At 33.3% G+C, this 14882-nt stretch overlaps 1 protein-coding gene and 1 long non-coding RNA gene across 4 annotated transcripts; one reads left to right on the top strand and one right to left on the bottom strand.

Moving 5' to 3' along the window:
* The first annotated feature begins 489 nt into the window (after nt 1-489).
* Nucleotides 490-6578, top strand: LOC131048396 (sister chromatid cohesion 1 protein 1). The gene is made up of 21 exons (XM_059209877.1): nt 490-650; nt 839-919; nt 1010-1078; nt 1283-1341; nt 1437-1481; nt 1589-1608; nt 1823-1905; nt 2001-2094; nt 2178-2241; nt 2315-2387; nt 2529-2611; nt 2704-2801; nt 2914-3108; nt 3439-3607; nt 4343-4419; nt 4513-4627; nt 4868-4952; nt 5035-5177; nt 5274-5361; nt 5682-5794; nt 5882-6578. The coding sequence occupies exons 2-21, from the start codon at nt 867-869 to the stop codon at nt 5962-5964; spliced, it is 1809 nt and encodes a 602-aa protein (XP_059065860.1). The 5' UTR covers nt 490-650; nt 839-866; the 3' UTR covers nt 5965-6578.
* A 3330-nt stretch (nt 6579-9908) lies between these two features.
* LOC131048427 (uncharacterized) lies at nt 9909-13524 on the bottom strand. 3 transcript variants are annotated; one of them, XR_009106417.1, is made up of 4 exons: nt 13263-13524; nt 13094-13140; nt 10818-11483; nt 9909-10634 (listed from the first exon to the last, which is right to left on the bottom strand). It is a non-coding gene; the product is annotated as an uncharacterized LOC131048427 (long non-coding RNA). The 3 variants fall into 3 exon arrangements; XR_009106418.1 differs by having other exon boundaries at nt 10818-11476; XR_009106416.1 differs by having other exon boundaries at nt 10818-10931.
* Between the last annotated feature and the right edge of the window lie 1358 nt (nt 13525-14882).

Raw genomic sequence — 14882 nt, 5'->3', positions numbered from 1 at the left:
TGAAAAATAGAAGAGATAAGTTTCTATATTGAGAAAGAAGACAATTACCAAAACCTCATTAAACCCATGATACCTAGACACAACTAAACTAAACTAAACAAAATACAAGGAAAAGAAATAAAAGTGCACAAATAGAATTATAAAAAAAAAAGAGGAAGGATAACCATGTACCTCTAGAATACATAGACATCTGAAACCTTCATTATTCCTTAATAATTAATAATTGAAACATAACAATTTACAAAATTCTACAATGAAATAATAAAAGCTAACGACAATTGGTACCTACACTGTTGTTGATTCATATCACACGCTCGGTGATTACATTACAATGATGCGGCACAGAAATGTAGCTACAAAGGTTCGACCCCACGACGTTTCCCTTATGTCCCATTTTGGCGGGCCTTTGTAAATGAGCTTCAACATTTCACAGGCTTTATTTTTGTGAGTGCCACGAGATATAGAGTATTATAAGTACCCCCTTTGTGCCATTCCCTGTTTTTTCATTTCATATCATTCTGTTTCAATTCATCTCATCTGATTTCATTTCCCCATCTGAAATATCTTTCCTTCTTCACTATTTCTCAGGTTGGAGGCGTTTCTCACAATTGCACTGCAATTTTAAACTTCTGCTCTTCAATTTCTTTACAGTAAATATATTTCATAGCTCTTCTTTGTAAATGCAATAGTACTTAACATCAATTTGTTCATTACCTTTTCCTGTATTGTACTGTATTCAACCATTCCAGTAAAAGCTATTCAGAAACAGAGACAATATTAATTGTTAGAGTGCAAGCAAATGAAAGCTCTAATTTCTCTTTTCTGTAATAATTTGCAGCAGTTGGCGGGAGATTCAGAGGCTAGGAATGTTTTACTCTCATCAATTGTTGTCCAGAAAGGTTCCTCTAGGCCAAATATGGTAGAATTTGTCTTCTATTGTCCAACCTTTTAATTTTATTATGAATATGTATTGTTATGTTTATTTATTTCATTAATTGCGATTTTGAAGGATCGCAGCCACAATGCACACCAAAATCAATAGAAGAAACGTTGACAGAATTGACATTGTGGAGATCTGGTATTATATGCACTCTGTTCTGCTCACTTTAGTTTAATTATTTTCTTGTCTGAAATTATAATTGAAAAATGGAGATCTAGTATTATATGCTCTATGTCCTGATCACTTTTAGCTTAATTATTGTCTTGTCTGGAATTATAAATGAAAAGCTATTACTAAGTATAATTTAGAAGGTATTCACTCAATTTTGTTTGGGTTGTGCAGTGAACAAATTCTCAATCCAGCAGTTCCCCTGGCACTAAGGCTTTCTGGAATACTCATGGGTGAATACAATTTGTCTGTCTTTATTTGCACAACCTTTTACTATTAGACTTCAACTTTCAAATTTCTTACAGTGCAATTGAAAAATCAATTGCAGGAGGTGTAGTAATTATCTACAACAAGAAAGTCAAATTTCTTTATGGTAAGTAATGTTCGGTCACCTTGACTTGAAAATTTATTTTCTTAAGGGAAGCATTTTGATAAATTTCAAGTAACATTACCCTATTTTGATGTTTGGCGTGCTTACAGATGATGCAACCAGGTTCATGGTATAAATCTCATCTGCTTCATCGCTTACTCTATTACAATCACCAAGCAGCTTTGATACTTATTTTATGGCTGAATTCTTTGTATTGTAATCGTTTTTTTAATTATGTGAAATATAAGGACAAGCTCTATGGTGGGGTCTTAAGGCTTTGCGATGAAATCTTGATAATGAAATTGCTTAATAAGAATAACTTATAAGGTGATCGGTGGCTACAGATCCAAATCAAGAAAGATATCACAAAAAGTCGCGTTCCTGGGGCTGATACCACTGTTTTACCAAAGGGAAGATCGCAAGCCAAGTAAGCAACAACCAATATAATAAATATTTAAATATAAAAATATACAAAAATTCATCCGCTTCATTTTATGTTTGATCATCACATTCTATTGCCAGATTCGAGAATATAACTATAAGTTACGCCCTTGACGAGTTAGACGACATTGAACAGCTGATGGCGCATCCCAAGGAACGCCATCAAATCTCTTTGGTAAGTGATAACTTTCACAAAAATAAAATTGGATTGTGCAACTTTTTTAATCAACTTAATTTAATTTATGTTGTGCTCTGTAGGAGGAATTTTGCCTAATTCCTGGCGAAGAACCAAATGCTTCACTCAAACCCATGAAGTTTCAAGGTAATTCGGTTACATCGTAGACTACTTTTTGACCCCAAAATAAACATAAATAATTCTTTTTTCTTGTGTGTAGCTGATGTGGAGAACATCACACTGCGGGATGATAATTTCAGATTTGAACAGCGGTACCGTGATAAAACTCAAATGTAAACTTTATGCATTCCTGTTCCTATATTGTTTTCTGTTTAGTGGGCGTTAGTATAGGCTATTCTTCAACATCGGTTTAACATGTGGAAGGTAAATTACAGCTCTAAATTTTACTCAGAGACAAGAATTTTTTTCCTCAGGTTTGATGAAGATAGGCTGGTAGGCGAACCTGAAAACAACACTCTGCCTCCTGAGTTGAATTTAAATACAGAGCAGCAGCAAGGTGTTGTTAATTACACCACTTTTTCAGGCACCCAAAGTTTTATTATAATAGAAAATGCTTATTAAATAGTGTTGACACTCTTCCACTTGCAGATGGGGAAATTCCGAAAGAACCAGATGGATTTAACACTAATGAACTTCCGCATGAAGTAGAGCATCAAGGGGAGGCTCAGCGTGAAGGCCCTAAATCGGTATTGTGCATTAATTAACAGTATAATGTATTTTAGTTAAAAGAAGAGCAGGGAAGGTGATTTTAAAATTTTGTTAGTAAACTGATTGTATATTGTTATTTTCTCTATGAAGCCGGAGCCTGACGCACAGAGCATTCAGCCTCCCATCAGGCGTACTAATAGGCAAGTGATTAACAGAAAAAGAAAGAAAAACTCTATTATTTTGGATGAAGATTTTACAGTAATTCCTCCTCGAGTGTATCAGGAATGGCTTAATGATCCCTCCGACCTCGTCAAAGATGATACTTGCAGGCTGAAAATAAAAAAGGTAATCTCTCTAACTAATTACAGTCTACCTCATTTCAATTGTATAGCTCAACTGTAGATGGTGTACCTAATGGGAATTGATCAAACATGTTTTTTATGATTTTTGGGGGGTTCTGCTTTGGTTGATTCTCATTTTATTATCATAAAGAACAATCCCCATTACTCTGTATTTGTGAATTTATTTGCACGGGTTAAGAGGTTTCCTCTCAATGATCTAATATACTTAAGCTTTTAGACATTGCATATTTTAATACCCAGTGTATTTTGTTTCCTACACTGAAGTATTTTGGTTCCTGGATATTCATATTAATATTCCTCTTTTTTCTACAAGGAGCGGGCAAGGAATCGCAATTCCACTACAGCAGAAAAGCTGATGCGACTTCCATCCACTTTGTTCTTTTCCATGTCTGGCAAATTATCATCTGACCCCTGTTGCGCAATGCCCTTGTTAGAGCTGTGGAACCAAAATATTCTTGCGCAGAACAAAGGGAAAATACAAGGCATGTCCTCCTTAAAAAATAAGGGTAAAAATTTATTAAATATAATAAGAATTATAAGGCATGTTTATATAATATATTTTATATATATTTTCTTAAATTTTTATTTGAAATATTTTTATAGTTTTTTTACATCTGAAAATATATAAATTTTCAAAAAATATATATACAATTTTATTTGAAATAATTTTGGTAATGTACATAAATTAAAGTTATTGTAAATTTCAATTATTATAAATTATTAAAAAATAAGTAGAAATTTTAATGATGGTTCTATTTAAAATTTTAAAATTTAATATTGTTACTACAATGTAGAAGCTTGATAACAATACAAAACAAAAGTTTTATTTCTGTTCACAATTTTTTCAAAATTATTATTTTTAAATGAATCCTAATGAGTGTAAATTTGATAAATGTCTGAGTTTCCAAATAAAACCTCTTATTTTCTACAATTTACTTTGGACTATAAAAGCTACAACTCTTTAATATCGTTAAATCAATTTTATCTATTAGTTGGTTTTTGTTTTAGTTATATTTGGGTTTTCAACTTAAGTTTATATGTTCTATTTTGGAGTAGTTAGCTTTCAAACTATGTTTAATCTTGTCTATTAGTTTATTAATGAGATTTTCGCTTTGAGACATGTCTATAAAGCCTATGGTTTTGTGATTTGATCTTCTTTTATATTATAAATTCAAAAAAATTTAATGTTTGCTCTTTTTTTTTGTTTTCTGTTATAGAAACTCTTGGAACTAGGACGACACGCTCATCTTTGGCTGCTGAAATGAGAAATGATGAGGAGCAGCCAATAAATTTTGTGGGTTCTAACTTAACTCTTTTAACTACTCATTCAAAAGTTATTTGAAGAATTTTTGGTTCAACTGAAATAATAATTTGTTGTGTTATGCAGGGTGAGACTGAGCTTGTAAATGAGGCTCGAGAGACTCTGCGAGCTAACCTTGCAACCCAAAACTTGCCAAAAGATTTGGATTTCAATACAATGAGATTAACACCAATGCCTTCAGGTCATGTTTTGCTTCTCCTTTAAAAGTGATGGTGAAATACGTTTTTTAAGCGAACAACTCCAATGTAGAATAGCGAAATATAGCCACTAAGAGTTTTTTGTTATAAATATTTGAATTTTTTTAAGATATTCATCATTTCAAAAGTTTCTCAAGATTTATATATTCCCCACTTTACAAATTTAATTTTAGACATCTATTTTAAGACACATTACTCATATTTAGTAGGGTAAACAACTGCAGGTCAAAGTACCAAATCTAATAAGGTGACCCCTGCGTCAGGACCATTGGGATCAATAAATGAGGGTTCAACCCCAAGAATTAACAGGTGTCAACATAGATTAATTAGTCAATTCTTCCATTAAAAAGCATTTAAATCTTCTACTAAATTTAGAGTTTGATTTAATTAGACCCAAAAGCAAGCATATCACACCAGATGGATTTGGCAATGTCCTTCCCGACGAAGAACAAATGATGGAGGAATTTGCCTTTGCTAGTCCCCGATGGGAAGTTGGCTCAGGTCAAAATCAAAACATCAATCCAAGCCAATTTGGTAAGTGTATTAAACCCAAAAACATACATTATATTTAGGTTGTTTTACATTATTGAATTGAATTCAAGCCTATAGTTGACAATCTTCTAAATGCAGATTTAATGGTGGAAACAGAACCTTCTCAACCAATACTCAATCAAACACCTAAGGAGTCCATGGACCATTTAACAGGAAAAATTCTCGAGTGAGTAACATTACTACAAGATTCCTAACATTAAGTTTTACTTTTTAGCAAAGTTATCTTACTACATCCTTCTAGCTTTCTCTAGCAAAGTTATTTACACATTTCTTTAGAGTAGTATGGTCTAGTATTTAAGTTAACTAAACTTTAGAAGAATCATATTTCTCTAACACTTAATTGGAGACATCAGAGAAATACAGCTAATTCTAAGCCAATTGTACTTTAACAGTCTCATTGACCTAATGTATCTAATCATGATAAGTTCTTTCTTGGTTCTCCGGGACTTATAAATGTATGTATGAGCCTATTGCTTGATTGTGCAGCCATTTTAGAGATCATTTCAAGACACCAGGAGTTCCACCAAAGCAGTCTTTGAACCAGCTTACTGAAGGGATGAAGAGAAGACAAGCAGCCAGGCTATTCTACCAAACATGTGGTAAGGCTTAAATAAGCAATTATACACAATGGCTGGCTTGTTCGCTTAAATTGTTTAATGACAAAAGCAATTACTATTGGCTTCCAGTTTTAGCTACCCATAAATATGTCAAGGTCGAGCAAGAGGAGGCATACGGTGATATCATGATCCAGAGAGGACCTTCTCTCTGATGTCCTTGCTATTTTCAAGGAATAAATGCAAGATTCCATAGAACTGCATTTACAAAACTCAAGTTTCGTGCTGTCTGAAAAAATGCTAGTCATTCTAAAGGAAGGGCTTTTTTTAAGCGTCCTTCCAATTTACCTGTTTCAATTCAATTTCTGATCTTGGACAAATAGACTTTTCTTTGGCGTCTTAATCCACTTTGTAATAGTGAAAGAGAGTTCTAAATACTGAAAAAAGAGAGCAGCTTTATCCTATTTGATCAGACTTTCCTCTTCGACTGTTAACCTACCTTCTGTAATTAGGTTAACGTCCTATTGTATTCATTAAATAACATCATTAAAATAGTTCCATTTAGAATTGGCCTTCTATAAGAGACATATATCCATATAAAATACACACGGTTGTTTCACCGGTTGTAAGTATGTGTTCAATGACGGTTGGAAATTTTTTTTAAGATTCAGCCATAAGTTTCTTTTCCTAATGTAAGAGATAGATAGCACTACAGTCTATTTGATGCTTCAATGGACTCTCTTAAGATTTTACAACCTTTTATGTTAAGCTTACAGAACTATGGGCTATGATTTGCAATAAAATACTTAGTTGTGATAATTCTCCTTTATGTCATTCTGTATGCAAGGCAGTACCCTCTTGAGGCATTTGGTTGTTAAATGTTTGAGGATCTGAATAATACATGCTAAAGTAAGCTCTTTTTATTTGGAACCCCATAGTAGCTGTTGTTAAGCATGAAAAATTATAATTGATACTTTATTTGTTCTTGTACAGCACAAATCTAATATAAATATATAGCCCACACCGAGAAGCAATTTTTTTGCCTTTTCTAAAGAAATGCAATATAATTTGAGCGATAATGTTTGAATATATCTTGGCTGAAATGCCTAGTCCTGAGAAAGTGTGCCATGGTAGGTACTCCCTGGACAGATGTATAGACATCTTATTAAGTGTTTTATCTGATACTTTCTGTTGTTTTAGTTAACAGTTAACCTTATCTATGGCTTATTGTTAAATCCAGGTGTACTAAGTTGAATTTATTTCTTTTATCTATTTACCGAGTAACAATTCTGAGTGCAACAGAGAGTTGAATCAAATTCACTATCTTGAAATTTCCTGTGTTTTGAAGGGAGTCTGCATTCTTTTTTTAATGGTTATTATAATAAACATGGAAAAATACATGGCAAATTTAATAATTTGTGCATCTCACCTGTAATTCTACTGGTGCTTCTATTTTTAATTAAATCTAAAATCCAATTATTTAAAGCTAGATGGAGATTCTGATGATATGGTTTTGTCTTTAACACGGTAAGAATCAAATGGTACATAGGTTTGGACTTTTGGCATTGCAGACTATGATCAAAACTAAAAATTGAAAGCACAAGATATATTTACTTGAACTGTCAAACACAGTTAGCATGCAACATAACAGGCCAGGGAGTGCTTTAGGATGGAGATATATGTTAGCAGGCTCCTTCACAATCATATCATATAATATGATTCCATTGTTGATGTCACTTATAAGAGAAATAAAAGTTCAAATGTTAAAGATTTCCTCACCAAAGTACATTTACAATTAAACTGGTTTTGATTAAAATGTAAAAGCTGCGTATTCTGTCCCAAAACTCTTCTTGAAAGAGAATATCATAATGCCATTTTTTTAAAATTTCTTTCTTTTTTTTTATTTTAATAATGTCTGGTAAACACAATGTCCCAGCAAAGACACAAGGCCTACGAGCACAATGGCCCAGCAGGGGTTTGAACCTTGGTAGCCGCTTCACCAACGAAGTTTTTTAACCGCGACACTACATGTCCGAAGACTTTTTTAAATGTGTTTTAATTAAGACTTCTGTTTGTCAAATAATTTTGGTTCAAGTGTGACAGTTGCATATTCTGTTCTAAAAATTCCTCTTGAAGGAGTAATTAATAAATTTAGCCCGAAAAATCTCAACTAAGACCCTTTGCTTGGTCATTCTGTTGAATTTACTTAATGATTTATCAATATATTCAATGGGAAAAATCCTAAACCGTTGTGCTCCCAGGTCAATGTCATTTTCCTATTTTAGATATCCACCTTAGAATTTTAGGGAAATCCTCAGGTGTCTGCTTTTTACAGGCAGACTCCATGCTCATTGCACAGTGACCCTTCTCAACCCAACCCAAAAAGGAGACCCACATTCTCATTGTGCTCTCCCAAGCCATCCCAAAAGAAGACTAATGGAACACATTAGTGGGGTGAGGCCCAAGATCCCTTTTTTCCAAAGCTAATATGCAGATTCACCATCTCTTGAAGAAACATCTTTCTAATTGCAGTTTGTAATCAACTAACATGTTTGGAGGCACTTGCACAGGTCAATTAATAAATATGCCAAAAATTAAGAATTTGGGGAGAATTGGTAAACATAGAAGAGAACATATGCACTTTATTTACCTTAATCCCATCAATGCTTACTATTTCAATCTCTAGCCCATGGTTAATAAACTAAAACAGGGGAAAAATAAAACCTAAGCTCTACATTTGAAAAGATTCAGAAATAAATTTCATAATGCATGTTAACAGTGGGCAATAACTTCATTCAAGCTACTATAATGGATGTTCTGTAATGTCTACCACCGACCATATTTATCTTGGGTTTTTACTTCTGTTTTTAAACTTTGAAGTTTAAAGAAGAGAATTAAACAAAGATTGTTCAGACTAAACAAACATTATCTCGCCATTCAGTGCAGATGGGAAGTCTCCTTCCATAACTCTGAAAAAAGAGAAGACTCCATTTGAGTTTGATGAATAACTAGACAAGCATTTGGAAATGCAGCATCCGCATGCCATTCTTTTGCTTCTCCTCTCATGCAGCATCCGCATGCCATTCTTTTTCTTCTCTTCTCATATTGTGATTCTGACTTTAATATTGTTGGTTTTAATTTATTTAAGATTCTATGTTGGTGATTATACGTATAACAATGTCTCTTCAATCATTTTATCAAAGCATCCAAATCAATGTCATTGTTTTAATGTACTTGAAACTATTTGAGCTCAGGCTTGGTTGCTATTACTGAAGCTTTTGGAAGTTTGCTCTGAGATGAATCTGTTCATCTGGGACCTCTTGTTGAGCTGGTTTGTTCCCTGGTGTTTTAGAGGTTGATTATTACTATTTTTTATCTCTTAACCAAACAAAGTTTGTGAATTGGGGATACTCTGGTCCATAAATTGACAATTAAATTTGAACTTAGTACGAGTCCCAATGGAGAGCCATTGATGGATCTGGCACTTGGTTGAGTGTTAGCTGGCGGTATACTATAGCTTCAGATATATGAAGCCAAACCATGGAAAAAATTCTCAATAAGGACCATTTATTTATGCTGAATCGTGTCACTGTTTAGGATGTATAGGTTACTCAGCATAATAAGCTATATCAGCATGACATCTCATTACAATTTATAAATTTGTAAATAATATGAAGATATAAATTGTCTGCTGTCCAGTTCCTGGGATTAATTCTTAGTTTGTTTTGAGAAATGTCATGCATAATATTACAAATCAGAGTGTTTCTTCTCTCTTGCAGATGAATGACAAAATCAATAACCCAAAAAACCCAGAAACATGGGACTGAAAATTCAAAATAGGTACAATGTGGCAATATATGGCTGAGGATGCCAATTATAGTAAGTCATCATTTTACCATAAGAAAGATGAAAATGCCATGCTTACAATCAGTACATATTAAATGGTTACGTATTATATGCTCAAGAACAGAGTCTTGCAATTACATTTCAACCACCTAAATAGCTTACTTATGCTAATTCTTGATAATTGAATTTTAAAAATCTTAACTCAAGATCATAATGCAAAACAACACAACAACTCTTGCCTACCACTTCCACACACTTAACATAAAACACAAACCAATATGCAGAGACTCCCTGCTTTCAAAACAACAACAGATTGAATGCAACAATAAACAAATTTATATTCATTTTAAATCTGCATCACTAAATTAACAAGGGCTGCAATGCAGCGTAGTTCCTGCCAAATGGTGGCAGGGCAGTTTGGAAAACAAATCTGTTATTTTTTAGGTGTTGCACACATCTATTGTCCAAGATGTCATTTACAATGGTCCTGAAGATGAGAATCCTAAAAAATTCAGAGAGTGACCCTTTTCCTTCTTTGAAAGCTTTTGAAGCTAACCCTGATGCAGATTCGGCTGCTTGTCCTCTGATGTTGAAGCCTCAGAAAAATCTCTCTGATTCTCTCTGTGCAATGCTTGTGTGAGAGGGATTGGTGGTGTGTTTCTAGTATTTGTTAATTCAATTCAGTATTTGAGAGAATCTGAATGATAATGTTTCAACTCAGCATTTGAGAGTATCATTCTCTCAATGATAACAATGATAATATCGGGACAGGCAAATAGCATTGCCCATTGGCTGACAATACTTCACCACCTGCTTATGTCATACTAATTGATTCTCATGTACAGAAATACAAATATTCTTATTGATGTAGTGATTGCATCCCTAGAAACCACTGACAAATAAGCACCTAGTCTGAAAGTTGGAACATTGAAAACCACTGCTAGCATTATTGGAAAATAGTAGCGTTTACATTAGACACAGAATGTCATTTCTTCAGCGGCTTCTCTCCTTTATAGGACATCTTTTAAACCATGATTCTCTGTGATAAAAAGAAACGAATGTTGCTCACAAACTAAAGATAAAAAGATATTGATTATATGCATACAAGATTTGAATGTTATTTTTATCCTTCAAAAATTAAAAATGAACTATTTCAGAGTATCCCAAAAGTTTTTAGCATTAAAAGAAAAGTATCATAGAAAACTACAAGACAAAAGCACACCTCTTTTAGTACATTGATTCCTTTTATGACCGTGAGCAGATCACTTCAATAAATGGTTATATGCAAGCCTTTGAACCCCAGTCGTCTAAACATACTTCTAAAACCTGTTGATGGCTTTGCTTCCATGTAGTCAATATCAACAAATCAGCATCTTGCTTTAAACCCATGCTATAAAAACAGTATGCACATTGCTGAGGTAAATTTCGGAGAAGGAATCTTATGGACATCAGAACCATCAATACCAATATGATAATGAAATTCAAACGTTTCTATAGTTTTGCTTTCCCACCAAAAACATTTCAGATGCATTGTGCAAAAAAATATTAAGAAAACAGAATGCACAATCCAAGCAACATTCACATCAAAATCAATCAAGCCAACAACTTTTTATATTTGGAAAAGTATTGTAAAATTCAAGCCACATTTATGTATTTGATAATGATAAAGATGAAGGTGGCTTTTTAAGTCACCGCCAAGCGAGACACCAATTTGATGTATGAGAGCCTCCTCATTTAAATCGAGGGGATTATTTTCCATTTACATCATATGCTATTCAATATAAGGTAAATGCCCTGCTCCTTTCTGAATTTCGACTTGTGCTTCCCTTGTGGAGTAATCATGCCTTCAACATCATAACCCACCACTAGGGACTTCTCCAACTGCAAGCTATTAAAATAGAATATGTAATTGTCGTTCACAAAGACTCAAAAGGTAATAGGAATTGAGATGTTACAGGTTAGCCCATTAGACAGTTAGTTAGAGGCCACAAGGGGACAAAGATATGCGATTGAAAAAGTGATACCAAGCAAGTAAAATTTTAAATAGACCTACTTGGCTTACGAAAATTCCATCCCTTGAGTTAAAAAACATGTTTACTGGAAAGATTTACATGATGCCAAGTATAATTTTTTTACATTTCTACACTTTACTAATTGGTAATCATCAATAAGCATATTTAATAACTTGAAAAGCTCAGCTTGCTCCAAAATACAATGAAGAATTATTATCAACGTCTTACAAGAATAACTTTTTGTGCCATTTCATAAAAAAATTAATTTTCTCATTTTGCTTTAACTTTACTTAAATAATTGGGTTGGTACTTTTGCATTTATATCTAAAGTTAATTAAGCACGTCCCCTATCTGCATTCACCCAAAAAGATGAGCATTTAAATATTCAGATATGGCATCACAGTAGTTAGCAAGAATCATAATGGATGGAAATATTCATTTTGGAGGCAGAACATCAAGTTCTATAATCGAGTGATGTAGGCACAACCTCGTAAAGGTGATGGATCTTTATGGCAGAAGATTCAGTTCCAATTTGTAGAAGGATTAATATGGAAATTTTAATATGTTGTACAAACCACCTCTATTGTAGTCTGAAAATAAAAAACGTTTTTAAGGTTCAGCGAAAGTTAAGCCTTGTCATGACAAGATTTATAACCCTCATTAAATCAATATTAGCTAATCAAAAAAGTAAGGACCAAAAAAGCCTCAGACACGCTTGAGTTACTGATAACCAGCATCACTTATAGAACAAAAACTGTTTCAAGATTACTAAAATTTAAACATTTAATACATGAATCTAAAATTTGACAAATTTGCAATGAAATCCAAAAACAGGTTAAGCATAACCCAGTTATCAGTGCACAGATCGTCAACAATGAGTGCATTATCCCATTGACAGATTTATTGAACCATACACCACCTATCTCTCAAATAAGACCAAAGGAGATGTACCCAATAATAGGCCGAGGAGAGGAGATGATTACTGTTCATAGAACAAGGAATACAAATGAGAGATCATAACAAGTTCAACAAACCCTAAGCTCAAATTATGGTTGGTAACTACTTGGTATCTTTCTAAAGGTTTTTAATGATACAACATTAAGACGATCTACAAAGACCATTTCTTAACTACCTTTGAGAATTGACAATCTGGATCTCAACACATTTGATAACATCATTCATACCTTCCCTTGTAAGAATAATCTTTATAGTAATTAATAATTAATTAATACAATCACCAATAACTAAATAACCGCTACTCAAGCCAAATCCATTTTCTCACTAGCTGAATCTTTAATCAAACCCAATAAAAAATAAAATAATCAATTTCCTCCACCAAAGTTGGGTATACAAAATAGAAAACATAGTTGTAAAGGGTACTGTAAACGGCATATAGAATCCACAGAACTTAAAACGTATTTATAATGGGTATTGAAAGAGGCATACACAATACACAGATGTTGCATAAAAACTAGTTCTTACGTACCTTTGGTAATATCACAAGTAACTAAGCAATTTCTTGAGGAAGCTGATCTGAAAACATAGTTGTAAAGGGTTTTAAAAACGACATGCAGAATACACAGATAGTTATAAAGGGTATTGAAAAATACATACAAAATACACAAATTTTGCAGAAAAAACTAGTTCTTCTATACCTTTGGTAACATCAGAAGAAATTTAGCAATTTTCACAGAAACTCATCTTTCCAATGGCTCGTTCAATTATCATTGTTAGAGAGTCTGTTAACACACATTAAACAAAATCTCCACCTGTAGAGCTAAACATTCACAATTTCATCAGGATGAAGAGGGGTTTCTGCATGAAAACAATGCCTAGTATGCATTGAGATTTCATAGTCCAGGCCAAATGTGAAATAGCTCCCGGTGTGAATATGAACAATTGGTTCTACATTGATATTTGTAGCCACTTTTTACATATACACTTTCATTACATGTATATATATTTCCTTTATGTATTTAATGGAAAAAAAAAAATTAAAAAAAATTAGGTATTTTTCTTTAAAGAATGTGATAAGATTGTAATTAGCTGATAGGCTTTGTTTATTGTGGACTTGCTCTACTACATCTTGCCGTGAAAATTGTCTCACGCCTGAAAAAATCCGTACATGAAATTTGCCTGAAAATAGAATTCTGGATAATAGGTTAATGTGGGGCAGCTTGACAATAGATAAAAGTCGTTCGTAGAAATCTAAAATTAAACTTTATCATAAAAGTGACAGTGGTTAGTGGAGAGAAATAAGGAAATAAATGAGAACAACAATGGACTCAATGCATAGAATTTGCTAGCCGCCATTAACCACCGTTTACGCATTCAATAAATACACATGCAATATTGCATAATTTAGTCCACAAACTAAAACAAAACTCTCCAACAACAGGTAAACCCATTAAATCCGCAATGTCAAGTTTGTTTGTTTTGAAATTGCAGGTACATTTCCTTCATTTTGGAAACCGGAGAAAACTTGTTTGGTAGCAATTCCATCAGTTTTGTACTTATTTGCTTTGGCCTTGTGGTTTGTACAATCATTTTATGCATACCCATCCCCATGTCTTGGAACATTCGGCCTTCATTTACACAGGTACAAAGGTTTTGACGAAAAGGATGCATTGGGTGCTTGGCACACATTCTATGCACTTATTTGATTTTAGAAATATGGTTTTCTAGCTTAGGATTAGTAGTAGATGATTAACATCAAAAAAATTAACTTTACTTGCACTCATTTATGGAATAGGTTAGTGACCGGCATGCAAAGAGTTGTAAACCAATGGGAGAAGATTAAAAACTATGCTTTTACTTTCTCGCAAAAATTTAGTCTTTCTTCACTTAACCCTCCCTTGAAGCCACGATTTTGCTTCTACTATGTCCAAGACTAATCTCTGTTAAGAACAAAGGTTGAGTTAATCTTTAGCTATTAGTTGTCCACACATTCACCCTCTCAGTCTCTTAAACAACATCTAATGAAAAATATACCCTGTTTTTGGTCAACATTCTCTTCATTTCTCAAGTGACTCTCCCTCTTCTCCCTCTTCTCTCCACGTACAAGTCACAACTCTCTTATGTTCATGTCTTGCGTTGTGTTTTGGATCTTCTTTCATTTTGGTGCTGGAAAGTTTAGTTTTCAGCCTCTTCAATTTAGTACCCCCTCACTTTTGAAGTACACAAAAGATAAGGCCATTTTGTATGTGCTTCCACTTTTTTTATTAATGCCTACATTTCTTAGAGATACCAAGTTAATGTTTTGTTCAATTTTACTT

Source organism: Cryptomeria japonica, chromosome 8, assembly GCF_030272615.1.
Source record: "Cryptomeria japonica chromosome 8, Sugi_1.0, whole genome shotgun sequence".
NCBI lineage: Eukaryota > Viridiplantae > Streptophyta > Pinopsida > Cupressales > Cupressaceae > Cryptomeria > Cryptomeria japonica.
The sequence above is the reverse complement of the archived record's forward strand: the minus strand, read 5'-3'. Positions and strand labels throughout refer to the sequence as shown.

Coding starts and splice junctions, on each gene's coding strand:
- LOC131048396 (XM_059209877.1), top strand. CDS start 867: ATGTTTTACTCTCATCAATTGTTGTCCAGAAAGGTTCCTCTAGGCCAA. Junction 2,802..2,913: donor AGCGTGAAGGCCCTAAATCG/GTATTGTGCATT, acceptor TTCTCTATGAAG/CCGGAGCCTGACGCACAGAG. Junction 5,795..5,881: donor GCTATTCTACCAAACATGTG/GTAAGGCTTAAA, acceptor ATTGGCTTCCAG/TTTTAGCTACCCATAAATAT.